Source organism: Pantherophis guttatus, chromosome 1 (genome assembly GCF_059756535.1).
Source record: "Pantherophis guttatus breed Tessera chromosome 1, ASM5975653v1, whole genome shotgun sequence".
Taxonomy (NCBI): Eukaryota; Metazoa; Chordata; class Lepidosauria; order Squamata; family Colubridae; genus Pantherophis; species Pantherophis guttatus.
This window is the reverse complement of record NC_142063.1, coordinates 22,458,206-22,477,909: the sequence shown is the minus strand read 5'-3', so window position 1 is coordinate 22,477,909 and position 19,704 is coordinate 22,458,206. Positions and strand designations below refer to the sequence as shown.

The window sequence follows — 19,704 nt, the reverse complement described above, 5'->3', positions numbered from 1 at the left end:
TTAGACAATGCTGCCATAAGCATACAATTTCTATAATAAATAGTTTCTAAACCATTCAATCATTTCTAAAATAAGTCTAAGAACAATTGTACTAATTCAAAAGTTAGAGATAAAAGTGCAGCAATCAAATCACAAACCATGGGGAACAGAAACTATGGTGTCATGGGTTTGGGATTCAAATTAAAACAGGTTTCTTTATACCGTAATACTTACAATAGTTGGTAATTATGTTCTTACTTTTTTGTTGAGGCAGCCATATAAATTTTTTAAATCAGGTGTAGGAAGTTAGCACCCACCCCTTTCCTGGAAGAGTGAAATATTTTAGGAAATATGAAAAAGGCAGAATATTATATTTCCCTGGATGAGAAATATGAGAAGCATATTTTACAGACAAAGCAGCTCCCACCTTCCTGCCCCCCACCCTTTGTCAATGGGCCATTAAGGCTTGGGCCAGTCTATTCTACATAACAAAGATCTACCTCCTTCAGGCAGAGCCATAGTAGGAATTGCCAAAGATAGGATTAGCTCTCTACACAATAGCAGCAGAAACTCACCACATGTGACCTGGGAAGCACATGTGACCATCAGCCAGCAAGGCCCCCACCCCCTGGGAGTCTGACAACCAATCAGGATACTCTTTCGGGGCCCCAAGAAATGCAGAGCCAGAGAGAGCATAAAAACCCGAGGATTTACTGTATCTCCCCCCTTTTTCTGTTCAGGAACTCAAGCCATGTGATCCTGTCTACCATTAAACCATCTTTCCAAGCAGTCTCCATGCTTCCAGTATCTGTTTTCCCCACTTGGAGCAGAACCTAGAAGGATGTTTCTTCCAACACAGGCATCTCGAACCCATAGGCTGCATGTGGCCCTGAACAACTGCCAGCCTCACCAGATTACAATCTTTTAATTATATTATGTGATTTATATACATTAACTATATTCTATATGTGGCCCATGCCAATTCCTCTCCACTCAGTGTGGCCCAGGCAAACCAAAAGGTTGGATCCTTATGTTTTAAATAAATATATACAAACATGCATATATACTTTGTGGTGATATATGAATCTTCCGAATAGATAAATCTGCAATCTTCCAAATAGAAAAATGCACACAAATACACACATAAGGAAATACAAATGAATGCTCATGAACACACTATGTGTATAAGTAGGTATATCCTTCCATGTTCAATTAATATTTTTCTGCTCTACTTTTCCAAATAAAACCCAATGATCAATAATTAAACACCCAAAACAACTTAAAACTATTAGGTAAATTAGGCAAATGTGACTGTCAAGTGTGGACGTGTATACACACACACACACACACACACACAGAGAAATATATAATTAGGAGCATTTCATATACAATACCAGTTTTTAACATTATAACAAAATAGAATTAACCCTGGAAATAGTTATTAATTGGTAACCAACAACCATGCAGAACGTGAGCATTTGCCCATTCGAAATCATTCTTCTGCTCATCCAAAAACCAAATTAAAAAGCGGCTGCTATCCCTATCGCGAAGGGTTAAATGCAAATATGCAAGTGTCAAAAAATGCGCAGCAGGGAAATGACTGGCTTGAACTTCTCCACCTCCATCCTGCGTTTATTGTTATCTCCGCGCCTAGGGCTGAGCGACGTCTTTGCACGCTGCACTTTGGAGACACTCCCTGAAAGAAAGAAGTGGGGGTGGGGGGGGTGGGGGGAGCAGGAGTGGGAGGTGTCTCAGCTGGTGACGCTCCTCGCCTGTTGCTGTCAGTTGTACAGTTAAGGCAAGGCGATGCACCTAATAAAGTCAACAGGAAAGAGAATCAGCCAGCCAGTCCCCCTTGTGTGATTGCAGATAGCGGTTGTAGGCAAAGCTCAGGTCTTCCCTCTCCAAACCCCGGGCCCTTCGACTGAGATAAGGAGCATCGCCAGACCCGTGGATTCTGCACCACACCTGCACATCGGAAGGCCTGATCTGATACACATCACTTGTGCTGTGGAGCACACAGCTCAGGGCTACGTGCTGAAGAGCAGTTGCACCAAAAAGAAAAGAAAAAAAAAGACACCCTGCCAACATCGCGCTCCTGCTTCAGAAGCAGCCTCCAACCTGTCTCGCTCTCCAGCGGCTTGCTTGGAGGTCCCCTGCAGCCCGAAATGCAGCATTTCAGCAGGATCCGCACTTTTATGCTGGAGCTGGACGCAGGACGCGGTCCTGGAGTCGCTTACCGGGGAGGAGAGCTGCTTTCCGGCCGAGTGGTGTTGGATGTGGCCAAAGGACTAAAAGTGAGAGCTTTGGCGGTCTGTGCGCGAGGCTTGGCTGCTACCCACTGGCTGGAGAGCAAGAGTTTTGGCATGAACACGGTCTATAGCGACTACACTGCCTACGAGACCTACCTGCGAAGACGGCAGCACCTGATTAGAGGTGAGAGGGTCTATTTTCCCCCCCTGTTTTCCTCCCGGTGTTGACTTTCTGGCTTGCCTGGGCAAGGTAGAAATACAGGATTGTCTTTGCAGCTTCATGATCTTGTCTCTTTGGTCCACTCCCACCATTTGGGGAGTGGGTCCAAGACATGGAATGTGCCCCAAAGCACCCCTTATCTAAGCAGGTGACTATTCTGCTAACTAAAACCCGAACTTAATAATTAACAGCAATTTAACCATTTCCCTGTCTGACCCACCCCAAAGAAACAACCCTGCCTTTTAAACATAAAATGTGTGTCAAGACTTATTATAGTATTCCCAAAACTGGAAAGGTTTCTGTTCTCAGGGTTTTGGCCAAAAAAACAAAAAACCACTGGGTGAAGAGGGTCCCATTATTGTCCAAGTTTGCACTTCCTTTTGTTTATGGTTATGCATGTTAAGCACTTTGCAAGGGAAAAGATATGTTGCTTCATAACTGGTGCCTTTCAGGAAATCATTTGTCAAATGTCAGCTAAACACAGAAACCAGGTTTCCAAGATACTGTATGGGCTTGAGAAGAGCTGACATTTAAATGCCTGAAAGGTTATTGTGAAAGGTAGTGCAGGCAGATCTTGTCAGTTTTTCAGTGTGATTTGTTTGCGCCTCGTGTGGGTTGTTTTGATCTTGTTGCGTTGACATTGTTGTTTTTCCTTAACTACTTTAGGTTTGGGCTGGAAAAGTAGAATGTAGAAATAGGAAGGAAAGGAGGGAGGATGGGTGGCAGAAGGGAGGGAGGAAGGAAGGGAGGGAGGAAAGAAGGAAGGAAGGAAGGAAGGAAGGAAGGAAGGAAGGAAGGAAGGAAGGAAGGAAGGGTGGGTTTCTGGCCAAAAGCAGTGCAGAGGCAAGAATTCCATTGGGAGAATTAATTACTTCTTGCCTTGATGCCAACAGGCTGCTATACAGGAGTGGCAGCAATTCTTCGTATTTAATGAGGACTACAAACAAGCAGAGAATTTGTAGACAGCTGGGTTCGCTAATATGCTGGAAGCGCAACAGGGCTTTGAAACACCCATGTGCATGCTGGAAAGTGCCTTGGCGCAACTGGTTTGTCATTTTTGCTGATGAATACTGAAACATGCATTGTTCTTTGCTCCCAAAGTAGTCAAAATAGCTACAGACTAAATAGCTATATTCTATGCTTTAATGGTAGTTGAATATCAAAGGAATCACCGTTCTTCACATTTCATTTAAAATATTTGTGTCTTTGGGTCCCACCCATGGACTGAAGCAACTGGTGAAAACATAAAAAGGCTTTGCAAGATTTTTCACCCATCAGAGCCAAGAAAAGTGGAAGAAAAAGAAAAAAAATAAGAGAAATGCAAGGGGAAGGGGAAGTGAAAAGGCTTTATTTTGTTTGAAAAAGTAGCAGACCTTTAACTTTCCCAGCCTTGTTTCTGTTTAAATTCGGATGAGAAAGGATTCTGTATTTCTCTCCATTTCTATGAGAAAGTCAAAGAAAAATGCAAAACAATGAAAAATATGACATGGATAGTTCCAGAGTTCTGGGTTCTCTTGAGGCAAAAAAAAAAAATGTCCTTTTTACACAGTCCCAGGCTCTAGGCCAGTGCATGGCTGGCTAGGGAATTCTGGGAGTTGACATCCATACATTTTCATGCAGCCTAGGTTGAGAAACACTGTTCTAGACAGTGACACTATAAGCAGCAGAAAATGGCAACTGTACATCTCTATTTTCAGAGGGAATATGCCACATGGCACTTGTTAGGATAACCATAAAGGCGACTTTTTTCAAAGGCTTCTAATAAGCCTCTAGCAGGTTGAAACACTTAAAATTAAATGAATTCTCCTTTGCTGGGTTTCTCTGTTGCATTCTTTGCTTTGGTAAATAAATAGAACTTCCATGTTCAGAAGGGAGCTGAGATGAAATACATTCAATTGAATAACAACAGCCAAAAATGGCAATTGCCTTTCGTTTTCTGTTTGTAGACTTCCTGAAGACATCTTGCTGGTCTAGATGGACTTGATCTGGACTCCTGTTTTCTTCTTAGGGTGCTTAAGAACAAAAGGACCATAAGCACTCTAAATATGCAAGGGAATTTACACAAGGATTGATTGCTCCAGGTTTTGTACACAAAGCATAATAGATAAAATGCAAAATGAATGCAAGTTCTGTTTTGGTGGAGAAAGGCCACACCTTATCTGTTTATAATCAGTATACAACTGGTTTGCAAAACAGTGAACAATCAACGAAATAACTCCCCAATCATTGTAAACTACAGGGTATATATTTACGTTTATACTTATTATTCATAAATTTGTATCACAAAGTACAACATGATTGAGTCTTAAAAATGAAATTAGGCGATTACAAAACAATGTACATTCAAATCAATCAAATTTAAATCACATTCTGCAAGAAAGGTGGAAAAAAAAAACAATTCTTCACTTTAACATTTAAACACTATTAACATAAGAACCTCCCAGTGTAAAGATCTGCTCCAAAACTCATGTCCCATCAGAGAAAAGATTCTGTCTGTAGTTTTTGCCCTCCATAGCAGATGCAAAATTGGGGACAATTAGAGAAGGAACCTAACAGTACTAGAGTGGCCGAACAAGCACTCTTGAAATTGCTGCATTCAAATATCCCACAATTTTGGAAAAGAATTTTAGCAAGAGCATGAAGCCAGGGAGAGAACATACTAATTCAGCACTCCGGCATAGTGTTTGCAGAATCTCCTGGTGCATTTCTTATTTTCTTTAGTTATCATTTTCAGAAATCTTCCTGGGACCCAGGATACCAAGCCTGGAGCTATTTGCACAAGGATGTGTAAACATAAAACGCTTTTTCTGAGATTTGACTAGGAGCAATTAACTAGCTTGGTAAACAACACCCCTCCTTAGGCAATTCAGATCTTGCCTCAGTTTATGAGTCAGCAAGGCAGGAGCACCCAGGGGCTCATGATAGGTAACCTTCTTTTCTATCAAAACAGCTGATTGATCTGCCTACTTTATATATTGGCAATGCAACTCATGTAGAAACATGCCTAATCTAGTTTCGCTGCCTAAAATCCTTTAGATGGAGGTCAGATAGGGAGAACTAGGCCTAAATTTTTGCATACAGATCAATGGCTCAGTCACTATGACTTCTTGTGTATTACTAATTCAACCAAGTAGTCCATCTAATCCACTCAGGACCAGGCAGGGGTGAAATCCAGCAGGTTCTGACAGGTTCTGGAGAACCGGTAGCGGAAATTTTGAGTAGTTCAGAGAACCGGCAAATATCACCTCTGGCTGGCCCCAGAGTGGGGTGGGAATGGAGATTTTGCAGTATCCTTCCCCTGGAGTGGGATGGGAATGGAGATTTTGCAGTATCCTTCCCCTGGAGTGGGGTGGGAATGGGGATTTTGCAGTAGCCTTCCTTTGCCAGGCCCACCAAGCCAAGCCCACAGAACCCATAGTAAAAAAATTTGGATTTCACCAATGGGACCAGGCAATCCTTTTGGGCCGATTTAGAATATTAAAAATATTCCTAACATGGCTGTTGTGGGAGATTACCTTATTCACAAAATGGCTGCCACAATACATGCAAAAACAGTCACAAAGCCTTCATTTGCCATGAAGCTAACTAATCTTAATATACTCTGTTTTGTACAAGCTGATATTGCATGGAATCCAAGGATATTACTGAAAAAAAACACAATGGTAAAGATTAGTGGTTCACCTGGCAGAATATTAACCTTCTATTCATTTGTTTTAATTTATAAAACCATTGTAAAATTTCAGGTGGGCAGAGAGGGTAGAACATAGAATCATAGGGCGGGAAGGGACCTCTGAGATCTTCTAGTCCAACCCTCTGCTCAAGGCAGAAGACCTTATACCATCTCAGTCAAATAGTTGTCCAGTCTATTTTGAAAACCTCCAGTGATGAAACATCCACAACTCCATTACTAGAGGTGTCCAACAGATTCTGATTTCTAATTAGGAGATGCTAGTCTACTAGTGATTCCAGAACAAGAATTACTGCAGCTTCAGGATATCCCTTAATGGATGCCATTATCATCATCTCCAGAGGAGCTTTGAAGGGCTTGAAAGATCACTCTTTTTTATTTTTCACTCTTTTACTTGGTCTTAACAAAGAGGCTAGCATATTCTTTTTAGCATTTATTATATTTTTGTAATAACAAAACCCTTTTGTGGTTTAACAAAAAGCAAACAACTTTTAAAAATTCAACTGGAATCCCACACGATTCATTACGTGCCAAGAGCAGATTTACAACCAGCCCTTATTCCCAAAGAATTGGCTCATTCCCATTAAGTGATGTGCAACAGGACTGAATTTCTATCCCAACGTAAACTGGCTGGAAATATAGCTTTAATCCAATACATTTATAGGATGTACTACATTTCTACGTTTATAAAATAAATTAGAGGATACTCCTTTCAAATATTAAATTCTAGAGTGGTAGCGAACCTTGTTTTTTTCAGCATCAAAGGGGAAATTAAAGGAACTCTGTAGTTTTAATCTGGTAAAAAATTCTCATTAAACAGCCTTTGATTGGCTGTTAACCTTTAAGGTACCATAAGGAAGTATGTCTAAATATTTAAGAGTGGGAGAGAAGAAAGTTATTATACTACATACTAACAGGGGTCCTTGTTCTTTGGAATTTGTGCTCAACTTGGATCCATTTAAGGATCTATTTTATAGGATCTATTTTATAGGATTCCTGCATTGTGAGATTCTGTTTATTACACATGAAATGAGTGGCTGGATGATCTACCAATGTTGCATCTTTATTGAAGAAAAGTGCAATGTATGACAGTCCATAAAAGCATAAGAGATTACAGCATCATTAATCCATTCCCAGAATTGTTTTGGTTACTTAGGACTATTTATTTCTGGGCCATTAAATATAACCAAACAATAAAAATTACCTCATGCAAAATGCACTTGTTATTCCCCCTGGTCCCCATATGAGGGCAGTGTACGCCAAATGTTGGAAGAAATTTCTTTTTCTCTGGCATGACCATGTCTTATGAGCAAAATATGGGTGTTTTTATGCTCATCAAGTGACTGCTTTGCCAGAACGCTTGTAATTTTTCCTGGTATTCAGGAACCTCCGTGTCCTTAGGTTGTTTACTTCTGAATACCAGATGTCCAAGATGAGAAGATTGTTGCCTTCCCTTTTTTATTATTAAAGTTCTATAAGATATGAAAAACAGACAAAAATTATTAAGAAGGAAATAATAAGGGAAGGGAAGGAACAAAGAAAAATGAAAAGAAATAAAGCAAGAGTAACTTCCAACTTTCTTTGACACAAATATAAAAAATATTAACTTTTTGATCTAAAATTCAATAATAAATACCCAGTATTTCTATAATCATAAACATTTCTAATTGTCAAATGGCAAAATTAATGCTCTATTTCTTTTGGTCTCTATCAAAAAGTCTGACATGGTTTCCGGCTAGAAATAAAGTCACAGAAGGTGTTTTCTTTAATCAAAGTAGTCAATTTTGCCATCTGAGCCAGTTCTTTTAACTTCATCTATTTTTCCATTGTGGGAATCTTTCCATCTCTGGGAATACAAAAGTCTCATGGCAATTTTCATATATATAAACAGTCCCATATTTTTTCTTCAACTATTTCTCCCTCAGATGTAAAGCCTCTGGTTTCCATTGTACATTTTTTATAATAATTCTCTGAGTTAAAGCACATATTTGACCCTAATAACTCTTAGTCTTCTTATATCCACTCAAGGAGATAGAACAGGTGTCAGCAACCTGCGGCTCTGGAGCCGCATGCAGCTCTTTGGGCCCTCTGCTGTGGCTCCGTCAGGTGATCCCACCACTGGCTGGCCCAGCCCCCACCCTCCCCTCCCAGTCACTTCTCACCTAGCCTGAGAATGTAAGGGCGATGGCAGGTGATGGAGAAGTGTCCGGGGCAGAGACAGAGAGATACAGAGAGAGGGGGGGGGAGAGAGGGGGGAGGGGGGAGGGAGAGAGAAATGTCAAAAGGGTTTTGTGATTCCCGGTGTTTTTTAACAGCTGGTTCTCTGCCCTAATGACCGGCTGGATAGGCGTGGCTGGGGGGGGTGTCATATGACTGGTAGAAGTGAGTGATGTCGAGTTGACCACGCCCACCCAGGTTTTGTGGCTCCCGGTGTTTTCTTTTCTGTGGGAAACTATGTGGTCCATATGGCTCTTTGAGTGTTTAAGGTTGCAGAGCCCTGGGATAGAAGATGCTCTCAGAATGTTACCTTCCCTTTTTCCTTGTAATCCTCCACTGGCAATTTTTGAGTTCTTCTTAGACCTAGGAGCTAATCAGGAGGAAATCTCTAGTATTCTTGCCACCCCTCTCTATTACAATTCTACACACTGCTTTTAAGTTACAGGTTTCTCCATAGCCCAGGTGAGCCTGCCAAAACTTTGAAGAGAGAGATTGAGATTGTACCATTCTGCATTTGATCTTTTGGCGGGAAGAATTGTATAGGAACAATAGTGCCAAATTTCCAAAAAATAATGATGATGTTTAACTGAAATCTATACTTGTGTGTGGGTGAAAAGACACCCTCTTGTCCCAGATTCAGAGCTAGGGTTGATACTGGATCTTGCAAGAAAATAAAATGTCCTTCCTTGGATCAGGCAGCCTTTCTATTCCCCCCACTCCCAAGACCTTGGACTTCCCAAACTAATGCTGGAAAACTCCTGGCTGCACCTGGGAGCTTGGATGGAAGGAAGGCTGCAAAAATCAGTGATGGAAAAAAGGTGCATCCAGCCTTTTTCTACAGGGATCAGAGTCCAATTCTTCCCCAGTCAACTAAGGTCTTTACCAGAGAATGACAGAAGTGACATTTGTCGGGAACTAGATTAAGTCAGTTCTGGAATGGAAAAGCAGGTAGAGGAGAGGGGAATTTCCGAAGTAAATTCTCCTGGCAAGAAAACGAAGTATCCCACAAAGGAATGCATATTGGTTTAGCCTCAGGGCAAGATAGGGCAATACAGTTGCACTTTCGGTTGACTGAAATAGAAATTCTAGTCAGATCTGGTCTGGGGAATGTCCACCTTAATTATAGAAAGATGCAGAGAAAAACAGGGAGGGAGAGGAAAAAAAAAACTTCCTGGATGCTCCTGGATTTGGGTGCTGTTTTTTTTTTTTTTCTCTCCCGGCTGATATTCCCCTTAAATGCCCGCACCCTGTTTTTCTCCGCATCTTTCTATAATTAAGGTGGACATTCTCCAGACCAGATCTGACTAGAATTTTTATTTCTATTTAATTGAAGGACACCTTCTTTCCAGATCCTAGGATAGGATGCATTGTGTGAGGCGGGAGAAAGGCGGAAAAGTCATCACAACAAACAACCTTACAGCAGAGGTCTTTAAACTTGGCAGCTTTAAGACTTGTGGGCTTCAACTCCCAGAATTCTCCAGCCAGCTTTGCTGGCTGGAGAATTCTGGGAGTTGAAGCCCACAAGTCTTAAAGCTGCCAAGTTTGAAGACCTCTGAGCTGCCAAGTTTGAAGACCTCTGACCTACAGTGTTGTTTTTCTGACATGGACCTATTTCAATTCTCCTTGAGTTTCCTAAATCGCAAGGCATTTTATTCTATTTTATTATTTAAATATATATATATATATATATCTGGCCCCGGTTTACCAAGCTAACTTTGCCCAGTGGAGGAAAGTTTATCTCTCTGGAAACTTCTCCCACCAACCACCAGCCAACCCCCGTTTGCAAACTCGAGAGCAAAGCGAGGGGAGGGGGCGGGGGTCAAACAGGCAAGCGAGCAGCAAGCAAGCAGCCCCGCCAGCCAACTTTTCAAAGCCTGAGGAGCGCCTGTTTTGTTGACTTGTTTTTCCAAGGGCTTCCTCTCGCCCCGCCTTCCCGAGGCCCAACCTTTTTTTTTTTTTTTTTTTTAACCCTCACCCTCGGATTGGCCGCTCGGCTGCCGGGGGCGTGGCTTTCGGGCTGCGGAGGGGGCCCCGGGCAGGCGGCTGAAGCATTTAAAGGGGCCGCGCGCGGAGAAAGAGCCAAAAGCGCCACTTGCGCCCCGCTTGATCGCACGTCGAGTTTTCCCGTCGAGGGTTATTATTATTTTTTTCCTCTTCCTCCTCCTCTCGGCCATGCTCTTCGATCGGCTGAAGCGCTTCTCCATCGTGCTGGACTGCCCGGAGTTGGCCTCTCCGCCGGTCTTCAGCTCGGGCGAGAGCGTGACCGGTCGCGTCGTGCTGGAGCTGTCCGGCGAAGCGCGCTTGGGCGCCCTCCACATCCACGCCGAAGGCTGCGCCAAGGTCCACTGGACCGAGTCCCGCAGCGCCGGCTCCAGCACAGCCTATACGCAGAGCTACGGCGACCAGGTGGACTTCCTCAACCACCGGGAGACCCTCCTCGCCCCGCCAGGTAGAGACGACGGAGCATCCCGGACTCGGGTGGCTGGGTGGGTTTTTACCTGGCTAGGTGGCTAAAACACTCAGCTTGTCGATCAGAAAAGTGGGCAGTCCGACGGTTCGAATCCCAAGTGCAGGTCTCCTGCTTGAGCACGGGGGTTGGACTAGATGACCTCCAAGGTCCCTTCCAACTTTGTTACTCTGCTGGGGCGGAACGGACCCCGATCCCAGCCTCCCCGGGCTCCTTCATCCATCTTCATCCATATTGTTCAATTTTTATCTTGTAAGCCGCCCTGAGTCCTTCGGGAGAAGGGCAGCATATAAATTGCAATAAAATAAATAAAATAAAATAAATCTCTCTCTCTCTCTCGGGGAAGCGCCGGAGCTGCGCATCACGCCTACCCAGCTTCTGGCTTCTTGCGAGAAAGAAAGAACCGGGCAAGGGCGCCGCGCTAAGACTTGGCTGGCTTCGCTGCTGCTCGTGGCGCAGACGGGCTCGGTCTGATGGGGAAGGCGAGTTTGCCCGAGAGAGCTGGATTTTATTTTATTTTATTTTATTTTCCCCCCCTCTTGGGTTAAGGCTGCTCCGATCTTTGTGCAGCTGCCCTCTTGCAGAATTCCTCCGGCGGGGCCGGTTGCCCGAGCCTCCGTGCCAGACGGGAGGTGGATGCAACTGGCAAATTTGGGACCAGCCAGTTCTCTTCTCGGAAGCCGCGCATTATATAACGTTTGGGGGGGTGGACGAAGGAAAGAGAAAGGCCTGAGACGTTATGCACTGCTTCTCTTGAGTTTAGCAACTTGCTTTGAAGTCTGGTAGTTTTATTAGGCAAGCCAAGCGCGAGTTTCCCAAATGCCTCTTGTAAGCCAGCAGGAATTCGGTGTAGCTTCGACCTGTTCCATTGACAGGTATATCAAGATATTTCCCTTGGGTGTATTGATGTCGAAAGCAGAAAGATAAGGTTATGGTGGGGAAAAAATGTATAGACAGCCCTGTTCTGTAATCTCTTGGATGACTTGAGGCTTTGTTTTTCCTTTTTTAAAAACACCTTTGTGGTTAATGTAGTTGAACCTGATTCTTGGTTACCTATCTCCAGGTTACTATCTCTTGGATGTGCATGTGTGTTTAATTTCACCTAAGTTCTGTTGGTTTGCTACTGCATAAAAGCTTGGCACAACTTTATGCAAAAAATTAAAAAATTAAAAAGAGCTTTTGTTCTTTCTTCTGTTCCTTAACAGACAATGGAGATGTCACGGTCCTTCAGGCAGGAAGGCATGAATTTCCCTTCACTTTCCAGCTCCCAGGGTAAGTCCTTATCTTTTTCAGATATATTGTGGGTTCATAACAGTGACTATTTTAGGCTTTTTCTAGCTGGAGCGGTTGACACCGGCCTTGTTCTTAGTCGCAATATTTCTTTTTCCCGAAACAGGACCTTGGCCACCTCCTTTGAAGGCAAGCATGGCAGTGTCCGCTACTGGGTGAAGGCCAAATTACACCGGCCTTGGTCTTCCGTCAAACGAGCCAAGAAGGAGTTCACAGTCATTGAACCCATTGATATCAACACCCCAACCTTACTGGTAAGCTGAGATGGGATGTCAAAGGAAAGACAGTCATTCCAGATTATTCCCAGAAAGCTAACCTGGATCACACTAGCAATTTACAATTGATAAAAGACTATATTAGTTAGGAGGTAGTTGGATTGCAGGTAGTCCCATATAGTTTTGTCATGCATACAGCAGTGGTTTGCAGCTGCCTTTTTCCAGGCTGTTATTAAAGTTTTCCTGTCTTGGTGCAGCCATAGAATTCTTTGGAGATACTTAATTAAGTCTTATCTAGTCTCACAGACCAATCAAGAACAATCTTAGACTCTCCTTAAGAACTATAGTGGCTTAATGGCCTTATACAGTTTATTGCCAGCTTATTCTATTCTTGTGTCCAAAGTATTAGGTTATAATTGTCTATAATGTATTACTTAAACACCAGAAAGTATAAGTGTTTTTTATCAGGGCAACCTGGTTTACCCAAATATGGGATGGAGCATACTGCTTCCGCTTTTGCCTTTCAGACCCAGTCCAGGAACCTTTGCAGGCAATCACTTTCATGACAAACAATGTTTGTGCTAAATTAATATTTACCGACAAAGAAATAAAGGGAGACTAATATAGACCTATTTCAAGCTATTTAGTTCTCGTCAGCTAGACATACCTTTCTAGGATTCGAACCCGGGTGTTCTGGTGTTAAAATATAAATTTAACACCAGAAAGTGTAGTATTTAATTCAGTAGCATTAAATACATGCTACTTAATTGAGGTCTCTCGTTTATCAAAACCATATCCATCATGTTTGCCTCTTGTGATTCTCTCCAATATCCTGGTGAGATGTTGAGGATGAACGGTGACAATATGAATGAGCTGAAGTCTTTTAAAGATTTCTGTCATAGGATGGCGAAGCTTATTGCCATGCTTTTATCGAATATCATAATCCCGCCTTCCCTAACTTTGCGCTGTCCAGAATTTGCAGCCTTAACACATTTGTCAAGTATGTCTGAGCTGCTTATTTCATCACCATGGTTTGTAACTCCTAATACCAAAGTTGGTAGTTCCTAGGTAACCCAATCATAAGCTTGTCTAATTTGTGCTGAAGGACAAGCAAACTCTAATCATTTGTGACACCGTGGTTCATTTATTTTTATACTTCTGAAGATCTAGAAACAAGACCCAAAGAATCCAGCACCCAAAGAAAATCTAAAAAAAACCCTCTTCATCCTCCAAGTGCTTTGTTGGAAGGAATCTGCTATTGTCTGTGAACCTTTCTCCAAGTTTATCCTCTTCCTCATTGAAACATTTTTTAATATGGAAAAAGAAAAGCAACTTCAGATTCTTCTTTTCCTGCTGCTAATGTGTTTCTCTTCTTTTCGCTTTTCCCAACAGACTCCCCAGGCTGGTGCCAAAGAAAAGCTGGCGCGAGCGTGGTACTGTAACCGTGGCCAGGTTTCGGTCTCAGCCAAAATTGATCGGAAAGGCTACACACCAGGTAATCTTTTAGGCAATTGTTTAGGAGGGGGCTGCAATATGGGATCGTTCCTCTTTTCATCTTTACCCCAGATGTGCCCAACATTCAGAATTTTGGTGAATGGCTCATTTTTATACAACTGCAGTCACTCAAATTCCAAAACTGGCAGGGGGATTTGAGAGTGACGTGCAACCCTGAGTGGTTAGTGGCTTGATGGTACTCCCGCCACTTTTTAAAAATCTAGTCCTGTTTTTAACTCCCCCCCCTCCAAATCTATGTACAATCATCTTGTACATGGTTGTATGGGTTATTTATTTATTTATTTATATCCAGCTTTTATTATTTTTACAAATAACTCAATATACCTTCCTCCTCTTAATTTTCCTCACAAGGGCTGAGAGAGAGTGACTGGCACAGTGTCACCCAGCTGGCTATCATGGCTAAAATGGGACTTAAATTCATGGTTTCCCAGCTTCTAGCCTGTGCCCTAACCACTGAACCAAACTGGGTCTCTTTCTTTCTTTTTTTTTCATTTGTAAACCACCCAAAGTCACTTAGGTGAGATGGGAAGTATATAAATTTGATAACTATATAAATCACGAACATAGCATTAGCTAAGATGTTCTCAAAGTTCCCTCATGAAGAACCAGAATCATCAAAATTCTTGGGGAGAGGGGTAGGGAGAAGCAGTACTGTTGCCATCAAATATTTGTGTGCCCTTACAAAAATTTCAAAGACCAGCAAAAGGTTAGAGAAAAAGTTTAAAAGAGCAGACGAGTAACTGTAGCAGATTCCTTTCTAATACCCGCCTCTCTTCCATTCCCTTTGCAGGTGAGGTCATCCCCATCTTTGCTGAAATTGACAACTGCACCAACCGTTCTATCGTACCAAAGGCTGCCATCATCCAGACACAGACATTCATTGCCCGAGGCACTAAAAAACAGAAGAAATGTGTGGTGGCAAGCATTGCAGGAGACTCTATTATAGCAGGGACGAGAGAGGTGTGGCATGGCCGTGCGCTCAAGATCCCACCGGTTGGGCCCTCCATCCTGCAGTGTCGCATCATCCATGTTGAATATGCACTGAAGGTGAGGTGAAAAAGGGCATCCATGTAAACATAAGAGAGTTTAGAGATTTGGGGTTGTCTGGTGGGTTAACACACTGCATCCCAGAAAAATCTCATTTTTCTTTCCTCATCCATTTATCCTTCCTCTTCTTAAAAGAGCTCAGGCTATTCGTATAAATGAACGATTTCAAAACATCCGTTTTAATCCGGTACTTAAACAGCAGCCAAAGTTGATAATTCACAAGCTGGATAGAATCAGTGAAATTAACAAAAATAGAATGGTTGAAATCAGTTTGGTGAAATATTCTTTTTTCCACCTAAAGATGTCTTGAAACCAGGAGACTATGAGATCTAATCCTGCCTTAGGCACAGAGCCAGCTGACTTTGGGCCAACCTTTGTTTCTCAGCTCAGGAAAAAAGACAAAGGCAAACCATTTCCCAAAAAGGGTGGCCAAGAAAACTGCATGGACTTGTCTATGTAATCTCCAGAAGTCAAACTGACTTGAAGGCACATATCCAAATGAGATTTCTCCTATCTCAGACCAGGGGAGTCCAATCTTGGCCACTTTAAGACTTTAAAGTCCGATTTTGGCCACTTTAAGACTTGCAGCATGGCTGTCTGGGGAATTCTGGGAGTTGAAGTCTATTCGTTTTAATCTATTTTAAATTTTGTATTCATATGTTTTATTCTATGGCTGTTCACCGCCCTGAGTCCTTTGGGAGTAGGGCGGTATACAAATTGAATAAAATAAAATAAAATAAATAAATATGTCTTAAAGTGGTCAAGATTGGACACCCCTAGTCTAGACTCCTTTTAGGGCGATAAAAAGAGCTTCCCTGGGGAGAATACTCCAGTCTTTACCAGTCCCACTGTCAATTGACTTTTACTGGATGCAAATATGCTTATGTGTGCATTGTCCCACTTTGGAAAAATAGAAGCTAAACATCCTCTCTCAGACTCATAGGATTTGGTTTCCCCCCCCTGCCTCCCCAATCTTTCTCACTGCCCTTTTCCCCTGTTGCAATTTGAGCCCTATTTAAGGTAAAGCGCCCAGAACTAGAAAAAATGTTGAATGTCTTCACTTATGCAAAGAATGCAAAATGAAATGCGGTCTTAGCTTTTGAGATGTAGAACAAAGAAACCTGGGCTTGCTATATGTAGGGCAATCTGGAAATGATGGATGAGATAGAGTATCTTTTTTTCTCTCTCTCTTTTTCCTAAAAGCTAATGGTGGGCTTTTTTATTGGCAGGTCTGTGTTGACATCCCAGGGACTTCCAAGCTGCTCCTGGAGTTGCCACTAGTGATAGGCACAATTCCTTTGCATCCATTTGGCAGCCGCACGTCCAGCATCAGCAGCCAGTACAGCCTCAATATGGATTGGCTACAGTTGGGGATCTCTGAACGGCCTGAGGGTGAGCAGCTTAAGGTTGAAGTGAAGAGTGAAACAAACTGGGAGATTTAGGGATTGAAAGTCTATGGAGATTCTCAGTCATCCAGATTCCAGGTCATGGTTGTGCCAAAGATGCTTTTTCCAAAAGGCAACTGAACTTTCTTGTTTTTTTTTCCTTTGAAAATGTTTTACTTCTCATCAGAGAAGCTTCTTCAGTTCTAATTCAGCTAGAACTGAAGAAGTTTCTTGCATGAGAAACGAAACTTTTTCAAAGGGAAAAAAAACAAAACACAGTTCAGTTGCGTGTTAGAAAAAGCATCTTTGGGTCTGAGTGATTGAAACTAGGCAAAGAAAATGGTTCTTTAGTTGGTGGTCCTGAATTTGCAGCATCTCTACTGAGAAGGCCTGCATCAAGTACAATTCCAAAAATTGTGCTTTTGTAAAAAAAAGAAGAAAGAAAGAAAGAAAGAAAGAAAGAAGGAAGGAAGGAAGGAAGGAAGGAAGGAAGGAAGGAAGGAAGGAAGGGAGAGAGAGAGAGAGACGGTGGCTCAATGGCTAAGACGCTGAGCATGTCGATCGAAAGGTTGGCAGTTCAGCAGTTTGAATCCCTAGTGCAGCATAATGGGGTGAGCTCCCATTACTTCTCCCAGCTTCTGCCAACCTAGCAATTCAAAAGCACATAAAAATGCAAGTAGAAAAATAGGGACCACCTTTGGTGGGAAGGTAACAGCATTCCGTGCGCCTTTGGCGTTTAGCCATGCTGGACACATGACCACAGAGACGTCTTTGGACAGCGCTGGCTCTTCGGCTTTGAAACGGAGATGAGCAGCGCCCCCTAGAGTCAGGAACGACTAGCACATATGTGCAAGGGGAACCTTCACTTTTACCTTTTTAAAAAAACAGAAGCCTTCTTTGGGATGGAGTTACTGGACTGTATTTTGCTTGTTCTAAAATATTAAAGTTTGTAATGGGGGGGGGGAGTTAAAGGCAGGTGGATGAATTCCTGAGGTCCATGGCTATATTGTGCATTTATGACATTGAAGCTTTCTCAGTGTAGCAAGTTGCAACCTTCTGCAATTTTAAGACCTGACCAGATACCATCTTTCTTGGAATGGTTAAAAGCAATACAATTTCATTTGCATGAATCTAGTTGGAGTTAAGATTCTTAGTTTAGGTTCACGTACTCTGCTAGGCTATGACAAACTTTGTCCTTAGATAGTATTTGGGATAATTTATGTAAAAACAAATGAGGCCCTGCTGGTAGCATCATTTAGATTTAAGTCTAGAAATCATGTGTAAAAGGCACTCAAGTTAATCTACTGTGTTTCTCCTTAGCTCCTCCAGAGTACTCTACTGTAGTGTCTGGTGAAGAAACCATTGAGAACTTGTCCCCGCCTTCTCAGGATGAGTGTCCTGCCTTACTTGAAGGACCTTTCTTTGCCTACATCCAAGAATTTCGTTTCCGACCACCTCCTCTCTACTCTGAGGTGAGCACGGGAGAGTGATGCACAACTTATTGCTTTGCTGGCAAAGTTCTTCTTTTTGTTGCCCTTCTTATACTAACCCAGGGGTCGGCAACCTTAAACACTCAAAGAGCCACAAAGGTCCTAACCAGAAGCCCCCCATTCAATTCTGGAGCCAACCGGAAGTCTGGTTCCCCCACCATAGAGTCTCCTCCTAGCGCAGTGTCCTTTTTCCTCTACCTGTCCTAACTGAAAGCCCTATCAATTGTGGAGCCAACGGTGACAGGAGCCGCAGCAGAGGGATGAAAGAGCCACATGCAGCTCCAGAGCCGCGGGTTGCCGACCCCTATACTAGACGCTATCAGGATCTTGCTAGTAAATGTGTTTTATCAAATCAGTTTTCCCGGGGGAGCTATTCGTAACATTTTCTCTTTCTCTTGCTCTCCTTGAAATCTAGGTGGACCCCAATCCTCCCTCTGACAACAGCATCCGTCCACGTTGCATGACTTGCTGAAGGAAGCACTGCCTGACTTGAGATCAAAGGAAATCCTTTAATAAGAGAGATTACCGCGAGTGGAAGCTCAATGGTGGGGTGAAGAAGAAGATTGCCCCAAGAGCAAATGTGGGTGCCCATTCTTAGTCGGTGCTCTACACAAAATGCCTTCATTGGACTCTCTCTGAAACAGAGCGAGCTAGATCGGCATTCGGGATGAAGAGCGAGACGAGAGCTCTTCCTCAGCGCATAAAGTGGTGACTGTTCAGGATCAGCACAAAAGCATTTTGAACTCTAGACCGATCTACTGTGCTTTCCTTGGGTGCATTTCACGATGTCCTTCCTACACCTACAGAGGGGGTTTTTACTCTGTGTAGACTGAAGCTGCCGAAGGAACCCATTCACCCTGAGAATCTGAGAAGATGCTTCTGTTCCATTGCCTAGAATTCCATAAATGACTTTCAGACGGAAGTTGGCTAAAAGAAGTCCTGCCTTATGACACTGTCTATGTCACTGTTAACACGTCTGACGTTTTTTTTTTGGATTACCCAACTGGGTTTCCCTTTTAATTTCATCCATTAAGCAGACGCTTATGGGAATGGTCAGGGGTTGAGTGGATAAGAGTCTCCAGTCTAAAAATTGTTGATAAGGACAGAAGGGGTGCACATATTTTTTTCTCCCTTACATCAGGGAGTGGTTTGTTTTTGATTAAATGCAACAGAATTGCAATTGTACTATCAGGGAATAGGATTGATGTGGTTGTAACAGGTGGTTGATTTTGCAATTTCATTTATAGTGCGTCTAAATTCTCAAAACTAACCCTTTGAGTTACAGAATTTAGAAAAAAAAATATCTTTGGATTTTGTTGGCTGTATGAATTCAACAGAAATGGAGAATAGAAATGGATTGTATGAAAAGTTATTGGGAGGATGCTTTCCCCCATTTCAAGATGGGTCTTAATTAGACTCCCACGAGGGGTGGGGTGGGAAGTGAATCCCCCCCCTCCCTCAAATGCATTCCAAATGCTTCTAAGCATGTAAACATCCTGCTTCTGCCCCATGTGGGGCTGGTGGCCTTGTTTTTGTACCTCCTTTCTGTTACTGTATACTCTGGTTTGATACGGACATAAACCTATTTCTAGGTTTGCATTTTATAAACGTGGCTGCCTTTAACTATTTGAAAGCAATGTGTGTTTCTCAGAATTCCTAGTTTTGTACGAGGTTTGCAATTAAATTAATCAAACTTTTTAATCACTGGAATTTTCTTTCCTTTTTTCATTCAAACCGTCTTATTTATTTATTTATTGGTTCGATTTATATGCCGCCCTTCTCTGGAGACTCAGGGCGGCTTCCAGTGCGTTAAGCAATAGCCTTCATACTTTTGTATATACCTGCTTAGTAGGGCTTTTTGCCCCCCCCCAAGCGGTGATCTTTTTTATATAAAGTCAGCTTATTGCCCCCACAATCCGGGTCCTCATTTTACCTACCT

General features: G+C 42.6%; 1 protein-coding gene across 2 annotated transcripts; it reads left to right on the top strand.

Annotated features, from left to right (window-relative positions):
• The first annotated feature begins 1,644 nt into the window (after positions 1 to 1,644).
• ARRDC2 (arrestin domain containing 2) lies at positions 1,645 to 19,466 on the top strand. 2 transcript variants are annotated; one of them, XM_034437574.3, is made up of 8 exons: positions 1,645 to 2,415; positions 12,029 to 12,095; positions 12,220 to 12,367; positions 13,721 to 13,823; positions 14,634 to 14,890; positions 16,120 to 16,282; positions 17,596 to 17,747; positions 18,181 to 19,466. In XM_034437574.3, the coding sequence occupies exons 1-8, from the start codon at positions 2,148 to 2,150 to the stop codon at positions 18,235 to 18,237; spliced, it is 1,215 nt and encodes a 404-aa protein (XP_034293465.1). In that variant the 5' UTR covers positions 1,645 to 2,147; the 3' UTR covers positions 18,238 to 19,466. The 2 variants fall into 2 exon arrangements, with proteins under 2 accessions (XP_034293465.1, XP_034293464.2); XM_034437573.3 differs by lacking the exon at positions 1,645 to 2,415 and adding an exon at positions 10,371 to 10,805.
• The last annotated feature ends 238 nt before the right edge of the window (positions 19,467 to 19,704 follow it).